The 16,638-nt window shown below is 38.2% G+C and overlaps 1 protein-coding gene across 1 annotated transcript; it reads right to left on the bottom strand.

The window, feature by feature from the left end:
- Positions 1-8,226: 8,226 nt before the first annotated feature.
- Positions 8,227-16,254, bottom strand: mgst2 (microsomal glutathione S-transferase 2). Its single transcript, XM_052149828.1, has 5 exons — positions 16,124-16,254; positions 9,037-9,136; positions 8,774-8,844; positions 8,564-8,645; positions 8,227-8,459 (listed from the first exon to the last, which is right to left on the bottom strand). Exons 1-5 carry the CDS (start codon positions 16,182-16,184, stop codon positions 8,339-8,341), a joined length of 435 nt encoding a protein of 144 aa, XP_052005788.1. The 5' UTR covers positions 16,185-16,254; the 3' UTR covers positions 8,227-8,338.
- Positions 16,255-16,638: the final 384 nt, after the last annotated feature.

The following is a 16,638-nucleotide window of genomic DNA, read 5'->3' on the forward strand; positions in this document are numbered from 1 at the left end:
CATCCAGTATTGTACTGTCTTGCAAAACAGCATATCCAAACTGAATTTCTTCATCAACTGAAATTGAGCTGTGCATTAAATTCATTGTACCTGGTTCTATCAACACTATGCTGTCTTCTGACCAAAATGATGAATCAACGATGGAGCTGTTGTCCTCAGTTATGGCAACAGGTTCTTCATCACTTTCACATGCCACATCAGAGGTAGAAGGGCCTTCGGTTACATACTCATCTACTCTTTGAATGTTTGCGCTTGCAGTTGTGTCTGTCCTCTTGCAAGACAGATACAGTCTCCGTATCTTTACCTTTCTCATTTCATATCGTTCACTTAATGTTGTTTGTGGATCTAGTTCTTCTTCTGTGAAGTCTCTCAATTTAATCTCAAATTCATTTATATCCCCTAGTTTATTTTTTCCATTTGGAAAGAACAGCTTCTTGCCACACTCCAAAAGTTCTGCCATTGTAGCACTCTTTAAAGCCTTTAAGTGTCTGGTTCCACCACCTCGTTTTTCTTTTATTTAGACAAAGGAGCCACGGACCTCTTCAAACAGTCCCATCTGGTAACTTCGCTCAGTTTTTTGGGCATTTGAGTTTCCACTGAGTTTTTCTGAACGATTATCACAATGCTTCCTCTTTCAATGCTTGAAATGCTTTCCTTGCAATTTTGACATGAGGTTTTGTGTGGCTTTAGATACTGTGGTATTTCCTTCTATTGCAGCTACTTCTCTTCTGCAGTACTGTCTTATTGCTATCCGGTCTCCAAATCTGGGGACATATGTCAGCAGTTGCTTATCTGACATACTATTGACTGAATAGCAGTCAATCTAGAAGAAAAGGGGGGGGGGCACTTTCTTTATTTCATTAAAGGGATAGTTCACTTGAGTAAATGATGACAGAATTAAAATTTTTCGACTAACCTTTTAATGAAATAAAAAGAAATGTATTCATCATTATCCCTTTCATTATTCATTTTGATTTTAAGACCAACACATGGCGCAATTTCGCTTTGAATCCTGCTTTTCAAGCTTCCTTGTGGATAATATCATAAATTATTAATATGTATTTTCTGCCACTAAAACATTTTTATTAATATCTTTACAATGTGAAGCTGAACTGTCTTGTGTACTGTGTATGATCCTTAATCAAAATGACATTAAGGAATATACTGCATGTTTCCACTGAAAAAGTGACAACCTAAGTTTGCTTCATGTGAAATTTTAATTAATGGGTTTTATAAAAAAAAATGGTTACTTAACATGTCATAAATAAGCTGACTTCATTAGGTCACACCAACAAAATGTCAGGGTTAGATGCATGTAACTGGCTTAACTTAATAGCCTATGTAATTATTAAATAACTAGGCCTATAGCCCTAACATTCAGCCAGAGAGCAAAGGAATGTCATTCTTCGTTTTGTATTGCTTTTTACCTTCTCCTCTCGAAACGCTGACACAGTCGCGTCATCCAACTCTCTTTCGTTTTTTAGAAAATATAGGAAATAATCCATTTTTAAAAAATATAGTTTATAAACACCGTACTATGTATCCCGCACCGTAACAGATGGCCTGGTTGAATCTGCCGGCACAGACTGGATGAGGAGCCACAAATCCATGAGTACAGTTTACAAACCCGTGGGAACGGATTGCAAAAGTGTGGGCATGGTTTATGAATTTGTGGGTACAGATTGCAAAAACTGAAGGCACGGTTTACAAATCTGAGAGCGCGGATTAAGAACTCGTGGGTACGGTTTATTAATCCGTGAGCACGATTTGTTAAACCGAGGGAACAGTTTGAGAATTTGTGAGTACAGTTTATAAATTGAGGGGATGGATTGCAAAACCGTCGCCACGGATTGTTTTTTTTTTTCCCAACAGGTGACTTCCCGGGCTCCGTAGAATTCAGATACAGTATATAGAAAAAAATAAATGGCCATTTCTTGCAAGGGATCTCCCACACCATCTAATCCCTCAATATCAAACATTTACTTTACTTTATAAAGTCTAAAATAACTTGGAGAGAGTTTTACGATTTATGTTCCAGAAGACTTTATATTTTCTGTCCTTTAACTTCCTTAAAATTCACTATTCACCGCATTCCAGATTCTGATACAGAGCGCAGTTCATATATTAGTTGCAAATTAGGACAATCCACACTAATCCGTTTTCAGTTTTCTAATGTCATTGTTTTTGAAAGTATGATGTAGTGGAGAGTGTTTCCCTTTCTAGTGTGGATAAGAGGTGTAAACATAGCTAAATTAATGCATTTTCGAATGAGAATGTATTAGTATGAACGTGGCCTTAAACACATTAAGTAAGTTTAAAAATGGGTCTTCAGAATTAATATTGTAATATGAACTATGACATGGGGATTTTAAGACTTGAACCAAGCCAGAAGTCTATTAACTCGATATTTCCAAATAGTTGTTACACCTCACTGAAAAAAAAAATATTTAGCCTAAAAATGTTAGAAGTCTTTATAAAAAGTTAGATTGTTATTTTCGTAGAGGAGCCCAATAGCCAGTGGCAGCACTACAGTGTGGTCAGAGGTGGCAATTGTGCCCTGACTAAAAAGCCAGCATCCCATATAAATGCCAGCAGCATATCACCCTGCAGCTCTCGCCTGGTTACACTTTGAAGCCAAAAAGGGTTGAGCCTGGCTAGTACATGGAAAGCAAAATCTTCTTGGGAATATGGTTGCTGCTGAAGAGGTTTTAATGAGACCATGAGGGGGTGCTCACACTGTGGTCTGTGCGGGTCCTAATGTCCCAGGATAATGATGGGGTCACTATACTGTAAAAAAAGTACTTTCTTTTGGATGAGATGTAAAACAGAGGTCTTGACTCTCAGTGGTCATTAAAAATCTCAGGGCATGTAGTAGGGGTGTAACCCCAATGTTCTGGCCAAATCAGCCCACTGGCCTCTATCTATCATGGCTTCCTAACAATCCCTTATATACACCAATCTGCCAAAACATTAAAACCAACTGCCCAGTGTAATGACACACCAACCCGGGGGCTGAGATGAACCCAAATGCAGGAGTTTATTGCACAGAAATACAGAAGAGACAGGTAAGTAGCATGAGGTGAGTATTCAGGTAAGGTATATTGTCTTTTGAACACAGTCTTTGGTTATACAGAGAACTAAGGCAGAAGGCACAGATCACTAATTCCAGACCAATACTTGCCAAAACTGGAAACATAAATGAAAAAAAAGGTTTGTAACTTCCATAAACTGAGGAGCAGGTCAATATATAAAGGCATTAAGTACATTCAGAGTTCTCAAATCATGTGTCAAGCACATTCTGGGCAGATCGTTGAATAACGGAAAAGTTTCACACAGGTAAGTAGATATACGGTAAACTCAGGGTTCATATAAGTTACTTATCTTGCATATCCAGAGCAGATCGTTGATAAACAGGTGAGATACATGCAGGTAAGTAGGTATACTGTAAACTCAGAATTCTCAAAGTCACATATGTTGTACATCCAGAGCAGATCACTGATAAACAGGTGTGATACACACAGGTAAGAAGGTATGCTGTAAACTGGTGAAAGGCTCGAGGGGTGAAGCCATGGAAGGCAGAGCCGTAAGACCTCCGTGATCGTGAGCACTGGCGGTGACTGGGGAACGACCTCCGTGGTCGTGAGCACTGGCAGCAACTGGGGAATGACCTCCATGGTCGTAAAGACGGGCAGAGACTGGGAAATGACAACTGTGGTCATGAACACAGGCAGATACTCTGGAACAACCTCTGTGGTCGTAAACATGGACAGAGACTTGGGAACGACCTCTGTGGTCGTAAACATGGACAGAGACTGGAACGACCTCTGTGGTCGTGAACATGGGCAGAGACTTGGGAATAGGAGCCCTCTTCTTCTGGACAACTGGAGCATTGTTACAGGAACAGTCAAGGCTACTGGCATTGGCTCTGGCTCTTTAACCATGGCAGGCATGGGCACTGGCTCATTAACCATGGCAGGCATGGGCACTGATAATTTGTGAGGAATGGACCGACATCAGTGGGGGATCATTCAACTTAGAAGTGAGTGCAGAAAATAATGGGGTAAACTCCTTGGTCTTTGAAGCAGGTGGTAGTGATGGCACTGGGTTACCGTCATAACCCACAGTGTAAGGGAAGAATGCTGGGAGAGGAGTTACCTTGGAGACAAGGGCCGTGGCAGGCCTGGAGACAGGGGCCGTAGAGAGCTTGGAGACAGGGGCCATGGAAGGCTTGGAGACAAGGACCGAGGAAGGCTTGGAGACAAGGACAGAGGAAGGCTTGGAGACAAGGACAGAGGAAGGCTTGGAGACAAGGACAGAGGAAGGCTTGGAGACAAGGACCGAGGAAGGCTTGGTGACAGGGGATGTGGAAAGCTCTGAAGCCGGGATAGAAGTAGGAAGAGGAGGATCCTCTGAACCTAGAGTTTATAGCATTAAAATCACATACTTCCCTCCACTGGTGAGCTGTTAATCCAATCAGGTATATTGACTTAAGATGGGAGTCCCTAAAACCTGTGAGGCTGGCAATGGCTCAGAAACGAAGGGAGTAATCCCTTATGGGTAACTCCGCCCGGCTCAATTGAATGAACCAATCAGCTAGCTCCATTTTGTTTAGGTCAGTTCTTCTGCAACGTGTTGTATGGATGAGGCAAGAGAGAGGGATCAAGGTGCAACTGGTGTGGAACTGTGGCTTGCTGTGCAAAGTCGAGAATGCAGAGGATAGCTGCTCTTAGTTGATGCACAAACTCAGAGAATGGATCATCATCAGTAATGGCGGTAACTCCCGCTGGGTTATTTTCCTTTGTGTCAAGCACATTTGGGGCAGATTGTTGAATAACAGACAGTTAAGTTTCACACAGGTAAGTAGACTCGGTTCCTTGAGGCTCGGGTGATGACGGCCGGCGGTACTGCTGCTGATTCTCGGTGGGCTGGCAGAGAAATCAGCGACGTCAACTTGATTGAAGAGGGAAGAGGATTCTTCTTCACTTCTGCAGGCAAATGGATGAAGATGCGGATTGCTCAGCAGTCTCCTTCAGATCCGTTAAAGTGTTCGGTGGAACACAGAGTAATCTCAACTCCTCCAGCAAGATGGAGATTGTATGGCCACAGTTTCAAGTCGTACGTTACTTCCTTGTGCAACGAGGCAACACATGAGAGCAGCGATGAGCTGCGTCTATGCATGGCAAGCAACGTCACTGGAAGCAATGCTCAGAAGGAATTCAAAGGTATTTCTACTCCTGATGACATCATGGTTGAGGGTCATTCTGTTGAGCACCTCATCCAATAGGAGTTGAGTTCAATCCTTTGGAAATTTCACACAGTTGTAAAGTGAGCAAGGCTTCTGGGGATTTGTAGTCTGCTTTGTACTCCCTTTGTTTGATTTTGGTGCGGGTTTTTTATCAGCGAGATTTATGACTTGTGTTTGTGGGCCTCAGTCAGGCTTTACAACTTTGTTAGGCCTGCCTTTGTCTTGTATCTGAATATATGAGGCCCAACAATGGAATATTAACAGATGTGGAAGTACAATTAAAAGAGCAAAAGTCCTGTCATGTCTCAAACATAAACAAGTGGATGTTGCTTTTGTGCAGGAATGTCATGTAACAGATAATGAAGCACTCAAATTCAAACGAGACTGGGAGGGACATGTATTTTATTCATAATTTACAAACAAACAAAATGTGGTAAAGTTCCTGTGGCAGTGGGGGCATGGTCAATTGCCCGTCCAGAAGAGAGAGAGAGAAAGCGGTAAGGGCACTTACACCTGAGCTAAATTATGACTAACACCTGTCTCTAACTCCAGTGTGCATGGGGAGAGCGGATAAAAACCACCCACGCCACCAGCAAAAGAGAGAGAAAGAGAATTTGGGTCCTGAAGAGATGTTATTGCGAAGCTGTAGAGTTGTTTTTGTGAAGCTGAGTTGTTGATATTCTGAGTAATTATGTAGCTGTGAGTTCAGTAAAAATCATTACTTGAATGGAGCAACCCGCCTTCCGTGTCCTCCTTATCATGGCAACCTCACAGATCCTAATAAACAAGAGGCTGAATTTTGAAATGTTAACAGAAACTAAAGATGATGTTGGGAGGATTATATGTATAGAAACCCTCATTAAATGGAGTTAAAGTGACATAATGCAATGTATATGCCCCCAACAAAACAGATCTGGGTTTTATTAATAAAGTAAACAAGACTCTTGGTGACAAAGAGGGGCAAAATCATTTTGGCTGGGGATTTTAATCAGATTATGGATGGGGTTTTGGATAAAAGTATATATCAGGGACCTTCTATACCAAGAGATAGGGCTACCCTTCATATGCTAACAGAGGATATTGGATTGACTGAAATATGGCACCTGGTCAATCCAACGGAAAGGGAGTATACTTTTTTCTTGTCATAAATCTCACTCTAGGACAGATTTAGAATTGAAAATGCCCATTTCCAGAGATAACTCAGTGATAGCAAAAAATTCATTTATCCTTAAGATTGGTTGCATTACAGCTGCCAGGATGATTTTACACAATTGGAAATGCCCCAAAACCCCAGACCTGAAAGATTGGATTGATGGAATGATTGAAATTGCTTCATATGAGTATGTTAGGGAGACTGGATAGTGAGAGAGAAATGAAAAAACATGGGATCATTTTTGGCAACATATACAAATGGTGTGAATGAGTAGGACTGCTTTACAACTGTTCCATGTGCTTTTGTTTTGATTGTATTCTACTTCTATTGTATGACTTGTGGCTGAATGTGTAATTGCAAAAGGTGATTACTGAATATTGGGGAGATGTACTCTGAAGTTTTGACTGTTGAACAAAAAGTTGAATTAGAAAAAAATAAATCCATAAAATAATTTTGGCTGTAATTATAATCCCACATGAAATTACAAAATGTACATCAAAGTACATTTCTTGCTGACATTAAAGAACTAAGCATGGGATGGTAACTTTATTTTAAATATGCATTTAAATGTATAAGTTTTATTAATAATCCCATCATTAGGCTACTATTAAAATGACTCTAATTAATAAAACATACATATGCAATACACTGTTAAGCATTGTAGCCAATATGAGTGTAGTAATGTTCACGTTAACACGTTATCGTGTATTACCATATATAGCCTACATAAGAATGAATGGTTATGTTTTATTCGTGTACTATGTTCTTTTCTGTGTATAGTTCATTTTCCTAATTGTCCTAAAATTATTTGATATCACTGAATGGTGGCAAAAATTATATAAAAAAAAAAAAGAGTAAATTCTAGATTGTTGTGTGTGAAGATCCCAGAAGATCAGCAGTTACAGAAACGTCTAGCACCAACAATCATCCATGTGATTATCTAATCAGCCAATCATGTGGCAGCAGTACAGTGTATAAAATCATTCAGATATGGATCAGGAGCTTCAATTGATGTTCACATCCACAATCAAAATGAGGGGAAAAAAATTTGATCTCAGTGATTGAGCATAGCATGATTGTTGGTGCCAGAGGGGCTGGTTTGAGTATTTCTGCAACTGCTGCTCTTCTGGGATTTTGACAGTCTCTAAATGTACTCCAAATGGCGCCAAAAAAAAAAATCCAGTGAGCAGCAGTTCTGCAGACAGAGGTCAACAGAATGGCCAGACTGGTTTGAACTGGCAAAGTCTACGATAACTCAGATAACCACTCTGTACAATTGTAGTGAGAAGAATATTATCTCTGAATGCTATTCTGAGATGCGGGTTTGCGCTGTTTTGGTGGCACGATGGGAACCTACACAATATTAGGCAGGCGGTTTTAGTGATGTGTCTGATCGGTGTATATGAATTGGCTACATTGTATTCTCTCCACCAAAAGCAGGTGTGTGGTGAGCGTATTGGTGCAATATGGCTGCCACACTCTGGTGGTGGTTGAGGAGATTCCCCCTATACCATGTAAAGTTCTTTGAGTTTCTAGTAAAGTCCTATATAAAAAAGTAACATTGTTATGATTTTTATTCTAAATCAATTACACAAAATGGTGATGATTTTAAACCATTAGCAAATGAGCAAGGTGCTATGCATGACATGTTGCTAAAGTCATAAAATGTTACTGATCCAGAGCTATCTGTCAAAATAAAGTAATTTTAATCTCTGGTTGAGTTGATTATTTTTGGTTCTGGTAAGACTACCATTAATAATTACTATAACAAACATGACATAACAAATGCCTCAAAGGTTCAAAACTCAAAATATTCACTTTTCTCCTCTGTAAACGTGTTTATTCACAATGGTGTAAAGAAAACAAATACAATATCAAATACCTGAGCCCCTTTTCTGATAAATCACAATGATATTAACCATTTTCAAAATGTGGATTCATCACTTTCTTTCGAACATTTCGATCTTGAGATATTTGTCCAAGAATGATTTTATGATTCCAACAGAGGCCATCACAGATAGGACTAATATGACAAACAACCCCAAGTAAAACCCTGGCAATCTAGAAACAAAAACAAGGTTGAGCTGTAGCACACATTTACCAAAAATAAGCACACGTTACAGAATTTAGAACTTGCATATAAATGACTTCCAGTATGCATTTACCTTTTCTTGGTTTCACTTATATAGCCAGTAAAATACATCTCTCTTCCCACAATATAAAGAAGCCCTCCAAAAGCAGAAAGTCCTGTGAAATCAGGGGAAAATGTGGTTCTTATTAGACTAAGGATGTGTGAAGTTCCAAATTTTTAATGAGGAAAATGAACAATTGTATTACTGTAGCATTGTTATATAAATACATACTGTATAACATACCTTCATTGCAAAAGATGCCAGAGGTCCACAATAGTACCAAGAAGATGGGATAAAACTCTACACCATTCTGGCTAAAGAAATATATGTATTTTAGATATTCAAGTTAGGATTATATGACATCTTTGTCACCCTTACTAAAATGAATTTAACATTTCTTATATGAAGCTGAATGTTGTAGTATGTAATCTGAAGTGTTAAGTATGAGATGCATATTGAAGCAGATGATAATCTCTTAGACTGATATCAAATGTCATTGATCTTACTGGGCACGAAATGTCCTTTCAAACTCCGCTGGTCCAACAACAGAAGGTTGCAAAATTTTATGCTTGATCCTAGACCAGCCCACGCGTCTTGACTGAAAACCTAAAGAAATGTAAAACAGTCTTATTCTGCCAGTTTTTCCATATGCATTGCTACAAGTCCAGAATAGGTCTGGCATAGCCTATGATTCCCAGTATAGTATTATCTTGATAATCATTTAAAAGCTGAAGTGTGTAACTTTTCTTGTGTTAAAATACTGAGACAACTACACCATTCATAGGTACATTTCTTAAACTGTAAACACTACGTGTCTGTGGCCAGTACCGCCGCTCACTATAAGCAGACTATGCAGTCTGCGTAGGGCAGAAACTCCGTAGGGGGGCACCAGAAAGTCCACCAGCTGCCCTGTCTGGCACATTATTCAAGGACCCGAAAGCAGCTGCGGAACGCAGATGATGTCTCTGACTATGAAAATTCCTCTGCATGTTTTATGTGACCGTCTAAAGGGACACAATAACATTGACTCAACCAATGGGTGTCAGTTGGGGGCAGGACTATCTGTTTGACCAATATGAGACAGGGATATATTCAGAAAGCTGTTTGAAAACAAGGTTTCTTTTTGCAATTAATGACACACTATAGCTTTAAGTAAAGCTTAAAAAGCGAAGTACACAATGAAACTCATCTGAGGTAAACTTTTGTCTATAATAAATGTAATATGTTAAGATATGAGTTCTGATATATGTTATGGAAGTTAACATTTTCCTCAGAAGAGCGGGACTCCGATGAACGTTTAAAGCAGGTATTTAAATTATTTGCTGTATAATATAAAATTATATGAATGTTTAGATTAATATTGTAAATAGTGTTTATGCTGCCTCATTAAATGACAAAGCTTGTGCTTGCAAATATGTGTTCAGGTTAAATGAGTAAAAAGCACTTTAATATGCCCATATTAGAAAATCACCACCTTCTAATGATTTCTGAAGGATCATGTGACACTGAAGACTGCAGTAATGATGCTGAAAATTCAGCTTTGATCACAAAATTGCATCTTACAATATATTCAAATAGAAAACTGTTCTTTTAAATTGTAAAAAAAAGTTCAGAAAATCAATGTTTCTGTATATTGGATCAAATAAATCCAGTCTTGGTGAGCAGAAGAAACTTCTTTTAACAGTAGTGTAGGTCTAAAATTAAGTAAAGTCTTTATGTAAAGAAAATAAATAGTCAGATTACTCTTAACTTAAAACTGGATTTTGATCATCAAGTCTCCTCACATTCACTCTCTATCCCTCATTGATAGGCCCAGAGAAGGGTCTTGGTCTCATGTGTGAAAATTCATGATCATTCACGCCTCCTCGCATATTACCTTTCAACACTAAAAGTCTTACAAAAGTTAAATTACTATATTGTTTTGTATTGAGTGATCGGGATGGTTTTCACATCTTTTTGTAGCAGAAACTCTAGACTACAAGATCCAGTTCTCAAAAGTCTTGTGGACAAATGTTTAGTATGTTATATGACCTTATTTCAGTGACTTAAATTCAAAAACCACGCATGAACGTTATTTTCTCAAACACAAACCTGAACACACATTGCTCACATATTATTGTAGCCCAGTTTGTGCTGAATACAGTGTTATCAGACTTTAGCCATTAATATGTTTTTAATCAACTGAAAAAAAGCACGAATGTCAAGGCATGTCAAAACTTCTCCAGGGCCCAAAATACCCTCAGAGCCCAGAGGGTTAATCAGTGTAATGTAATATATATATATATATATATGTGACAAATCTTAAGTATGCCTGCTAACAAATGATGTGTGTAACTAACTAGAAAACATATGTTAAAACCAAAAACGCTAAAAGGATAAGTGAATGTGAAGTTGTGATAAACTGCAGCTGCATTTCTGACACGAGATGGGTGGAACCTAGAAACAGTTTTCTACATTGGAAATTCTTTAGGCAAAAAAAACTGATAAGAAATGAACCAATGGGAGGCAAAACCAGTAATCCCACTGCGACAAAAACGAACCAACAGAATGATTTAAACTTCTTAGAATATTGGAAATGCCCCTGTGGCAAAAATAAGCCAAACAAGAGTAAAAACCTGAGAACAAAAAGGAACACCCTGGGTCAGAAACGTAGAAAAGAGAACACAGGAGAAACTGGGTCTTTTGAGCTGAGCTTAGGGGTGAAGCAGACTAGATCCCCAGCTGGGTAAATGATTTTTGTACTTATTCTTTAATAAATAAAAATGTTATCTTGAAAACATGACTTAGTTTCCTCAAAAACAACAGAATTTGGTGACCTTGACATGATTGAGCGATTGAAAACGACATCAGGAGGCGGTGGCTGATCGATACCCATACGTGGGCCCATTTAAATAGGTAAGCAGAGCCTGCTAAATCAAAATCTGCATAGCTTAGATGGAATTTTAGCTAAGTGTGGGTGTCAACCAAAGCCACCCCTGTAAGTAACTACATTTAAAACTATCAAGACTACAGTAAACTAAATGATCGTTACGTTATGTATAAGAATGCAAATCGTTACATATTCTTTCATAAGTACATTAAGTTATTTGTATGAATGCTATGTGTGATATGTTTTTGAAGACCTCAGGGAGGCTCAGTTTTACTGGAATAACTGAATAGGGTAACAAGACCTCTGGGAGGCCTGCTCTAATGGGCAGAGTGGTTAGAACCAATTCGTATGAATGAAGTGTTGTGCGATATGTTTTTAAAGACCTCAGGGAGGCCCACTTTTACTGTAATAAATTAATAGTGTAACCAGAAGACCTTGGAGGACTGCCTTAAGGGCAGAGTGGTTCACAGAGACAAAGACCTTAGAGGCCTGTTTGGAACAGTGGAGCCAGGACTGGATTACAGGTGGAGTGTCTGACGAGTGCCACTTAGTCCCGGGACGCTGAGTTTCAGTCTCCTTGAATGCACTTAGTAATAAAATAGATTAAATTGGTAGGGACATTGGGTTTTGTTTTTTGCGGTTGAAGAGTGAGTGGAACGCTCACTAAGCAGTGTTTTAATCTTGGGGTGTTTCGGTCACAATAAATCCTGAGAGCGGTAATGTAACGGTGTAAACAAACTCAAGGGTTGTGACAGATTGAGTCAGTTGCTCGGGTGAAGTCCATACAAACTGACTGGCCACAAGTAGTGAAGGGAATCGTGGGAAGAATTATAAAAAGATTCTAACAGAAGAGTGTGGTTGAGGTAAAGAATCCCAATTTATGACTGTCTGCTCACTTGTGAGTGGAAGCTTGGCTGCTTAAAGAGGGATTTAAATTGAAAAACACATGCTTGGAATCTACTGTTTGACGGGGAGGGAATAAACGGGTCACTCAAATAGTGTGAATCTGGGGACACCAGATAGGAGAAGCATCCTTCTGGCTTCCCCCATATTATCGGCGGAAGGGACCCTAAATAGCTAGATTTCTCTCACAACTCACAGAGTAACCCAGCAGAAGTAAAATATTGAACTTCCAGAACTATTGAAAAAAAAAAAAATTGGCAGAGAAGGTGAATGAGAACAGGAGTGCCAAACAACTTACCATGCTGAAGTAAAAGGCAAAACACTGGATAGAATAGCGACAATGACAGACCCAAAAAAAACAGGAAAAAGATAACAAATGCTTAAAAACATGACTGGCAACTAAGAGCTCTTACCCAAAGACTCTGAAGCCCACTGGGGAAGTGTGAATTATAAAATTTGAAAGAGCAGAATTAAACAAAGCTAGAACCTTATGGGAACAGGATGGTCGAAGGAAAGTGGGAAGGACCAAGGAGGAAACTTAAGGAAGAGAAAAGAATGGCAAGAGCAACTAATATCATGACAAATACGAACAGTAATAGTGTGGTGTTTGTTCACTACACGTTATTCAATTTTAGAAGAGGGTTTCTCTGCATCAGTGTGCCCCTGGAAAGGGAGCTCTAGCTCTAGGAGATATAGAAAGGAGGAAAAATACCTCAGATTTACTGGTGCAGTTTAACATATCCTCATTAAGGTGAGAAGAGGACAGATACAGTCCTAGGGAAATAAATTATAGTTTGCATTCGATGCCTTGCTAATCTCCATTTATGTTAAAACTGTAAAAAGGTGCTGAAATATAAAGTGCTGAAATAAAAGATTAAAAGTGAGAAAATAAATGAAACTGGTATAGAACTGAACAATGGCATTGTGCTGAGGGCCGGGGGCCCTCTGGTCCGCAATGGTGCCAAGAGCAAAAGTGATCACTTAAAGTGATTGAATTACATTTGGGAAAATCACATTATCTGGACAAACAATAAAGCTTTGAGTCTAGTGTATCGCGTTAAAGAAATTTAAACAAAAGTTGTATTTAAGATAAGTATTGTTATATTAAAGCAAATGGCAAAAGAGGACTAAAGATAAGAGATCATAGAATAATTAGAAAATTATATTTTGGAAGTTATGAAAGTAAACCTTAAATGTGGAAACTTCACATTCATGTGTCTGTTGTATGTTCTGTTTGGTCCACTTTACGAGAGAATGCTATTGGAACATTAAACTAAACACTAGAAAGTTGTTTTTGATTTTTCTATGATATTAAAAATGTCTGGAGAACAATTTAAATGCAAGTGCAACGTTATTGGTGTAAACTTGATCAACCAACAAAAGATAGGCAGAGATTTTTTTAATTTTTGTTAGGGACTGTCTGATGAAGGGATTGCTTGATTCCTCTCAAAGTCATCCTCATCGCTTGATGTCGTCAGACAGAAAGGGGCCCCAACTTTAGAAAAAAAGATAGACAGCCATTTTATTTTCCCTTTTATTTATTTTGTTTGGTATAAAAATAGGCCTTGGTTGATCACAGGTACACTGAGAAGCTGCCTTTAAAATTAAAAGGAAAATAAATTTAAGAATGATTTGGATCATTTAAATATTGGTCTTTGGGGCAGGTGAAGCCCATGGAGAAAGGTTAAGATTAAATTGAACATCATAACTTCATCAAATATGAATGTTAATAACTTTATATTAATGTGTCTATTCTGTGTTTTTGTCATCATTATGTGCATGTTGTTTCACCAACTCATTCTGGAACTAGTTTCTCACAATTGCAGACAGCTAGGCAAGATGATTTTATAGAAGTTACTAATACTGCAGGAGGAAATCCAGAGACAAAGACTGAAAATGATGTGGGCCATTATCTGATTGATCCTCCTGCACTCATTACTGCTGGTAATCATTATTTGAATGGACAGAAGCAGTTAGTATAATCAATTATAAATACCACAAATTTTACGGTTGAAGAATAAATTAAATGTTATTGTGAGATTCTTAAATGAAGAGAAAAAGTTGTAATGAGATTAGAAACATTGTGAGGGAGTGGAATATTCCCCCTCACTCTGTCTAAAATTGATAAGTGTCTGCTTGAAACAGAAACACAAGAGCACATTTTGAAGAAACATCTCAAAGTTGTTTTATTTTATATGTAGAATTATGTGCTTTGACAATAAAGTTAATATAGTGATATGAAGGAGAGGTTCAAACAGCTCTCCTCATCAATTATTACATATTTCATATATTCTGAGGCCAATCTAAAGTTAAGGGTTTAGACTAAAGATAAGAGATCAAGTTGAAAATTCATCTGAAAGAAATAAACGTAGATTTAAAAAAAAAAAAAATCTCTAGAGAATATTATTCATTAAGGTGATGTTTTCAAATTAAGCTTCCTAGAAGCTTGACAGGGCTTTGTTCTGTAAAGCCTTTCGGTGTTAAGGGAAAATTAATTAATGTGATACAAACAGTGAGAGACCTTGGGAAACAGGAGGGAATTGAATGCATGTGATAAGTGAATGAGTAGGGGTTTTAAGATAAGAAACACATGTGGTAGTTTACCTCCTCTGAGGAGAATTATAGCCTTTCTATGAATGACCCTGAACATTTTGTGTATAGATGAACAAAGTCAGGCTCTGCCTGGTACCTGCCTGTAGGAGGCAGAGGACCGATGTGTTTAGTGCTACAACGAGATGCAACAAACATATGTGGGTGTGCACACATTTCCTATCTTACAAGAATGTGTGTAGCAATTACTGTAATAAGAGAAACCATTTAATATAATAATCAAATAAATGCAGAAAATAATGATTGCAAGTTAATATAAAACATGTAACCATACAAGGTGATTACAGTGTGCTTTGAGTATAAAATGAAATAGTAATGCTGTTGCAATCATTGAAGCAAGTTGGGTCAGGATGACTAGCTGAAAAGGTGGAAGACAGTTGCGGCCTACAATAACAATGAATTAGAAAGGAATAATGTACCAGAGTAAGAAAAGTTCAAGAAATAACTATGTTGACATGGGACCCCTGAAGAATCTGAAATTAAGACTGCATCTAGAAAAACTGGGTAAAACAAACAGAGTGAAAAGAGCATACCAGCCAGACCAAACAGAAATACCACAAGAATTTAAGGCCAGAGATGAAGTGAAATCTGGCTTTGAGTCTATATTTGTATGGATTACAAATTGTAAAAAAGGTTAATAAGAATAGAGGATGGATTAATTGCATTTACTACAGTCAAAGATTAATACATTTTTGATGACTCATTGAAAGCCTACAGGCCAACTAGAACCTACAAATAAAATGGCTTGGTTAGGAATTGGTTTGACAAACCATTTGGATCCTGGAGAGCATGGCATACTAAAGTGTTCCCGATATTGTTAATGATTTCGAAATTTCTCTGGTCTTGGCATTGTTAAATCAAACGTTATCTGCCACTAAATCCCGTTTTATAAAGATGACTGACTTTTGCCAAACTGACCCTTCACCTTTCGATTACAGATTCATATATTAAAGTGGACTTGGGAGCTGGCAATTCATTTCTTTCTCCATTCCTCACATTTGAAGGATCTAGATTTAAGGCATATACTATTCAAGAGTTCAAATCCACAAGCACATATTTTTTAGTATTATTATGTAGGCTATTATTTTAAATAGCCTAAATGCGAACACAATCCTAACAAGACATGTGACATGCGGTAAAGCATTGTCCATAGGAAACATTTTTTACATCATCATACCATTATACATTGAATAAAAAAAACAGATGATTACCCATATGAAGACCAGACAGTACCGACACTGCTGCGAGGAGAACTGGCAGATCCGAACTCATATTTTCTATCAGGCCTAGTCCAGAGGAGAACCAAACTTTTTGGATAGTGGAACGCCATACCCGTGTCAGGTATTTATTTAATCACTCCACAAGCTCCGCCTATTTTACCGAGCAACGTATCCGGTTGAAATGGTGTGGGACTACAAATTGGCCCACTATTCGGACCATATTTTAGTTGGGATTGACAACGAGTTGGTATTGTTATGTTTCGTGGTTTTGAGCTTGGACCATGCCACCTGAATTTAAATATATCTGCAAAACCAGTTGATCATTTAGAGCTGTCGCTACACTAGACTGCATGTTCTCCTCTCCGATTCATATGATAGTTTTTCTTTTCTAATGTTAACCATTTAAAATTCGCACTGAACTTCGAACTTAGTGGTTGTTAGTTTTTCTGCAACTATGATGTCCTTCTGTTTATGGTTACAAATGTGAATAGCGATATGAACGACTT

This window comes from Xyrauchen texanus, chromosome 19 (genome assembly GCF_025860055.1).
Source record: "Xyrauchen texanus isolate HMW12.3.18 chromosome 19, RBS_HiC_50CHRs, whole genome shotgun sequence".
Classification (NCBI taxonomy): domain Eukaryota; kingdom Metazoa; phylum Chordata; class Actinopteri; order Cypriniformes; family Catostomidae; genus Xyrauchen; species Xyrauchen texanus.

Bases quoted from the DNA above. Each gene is read 5' to 3' on its own strand.
- mgst2 (XM_052149828.1), bottom strand. From the start codon at position 16,184: ATGAGTTCGGATCTGCCAGTTCTCCTCGCAGCAGTGTCGGTACTGTCT. The intron at 8,646-8,773 runs GTATGTTATACA...CTGATTTCACAG, and splicing joins TGGCATCTTTTGCAATGAAG to GACTTTCTGCTTTTGGAGGG. The intron at 8,460-8,563 runs GTAAATGCATAC...TTTTGTTTCTAG, and splicing joins ATAAGTGAAACCAAGAAAAG to ATTGCCAGGGTTTTACTTGG.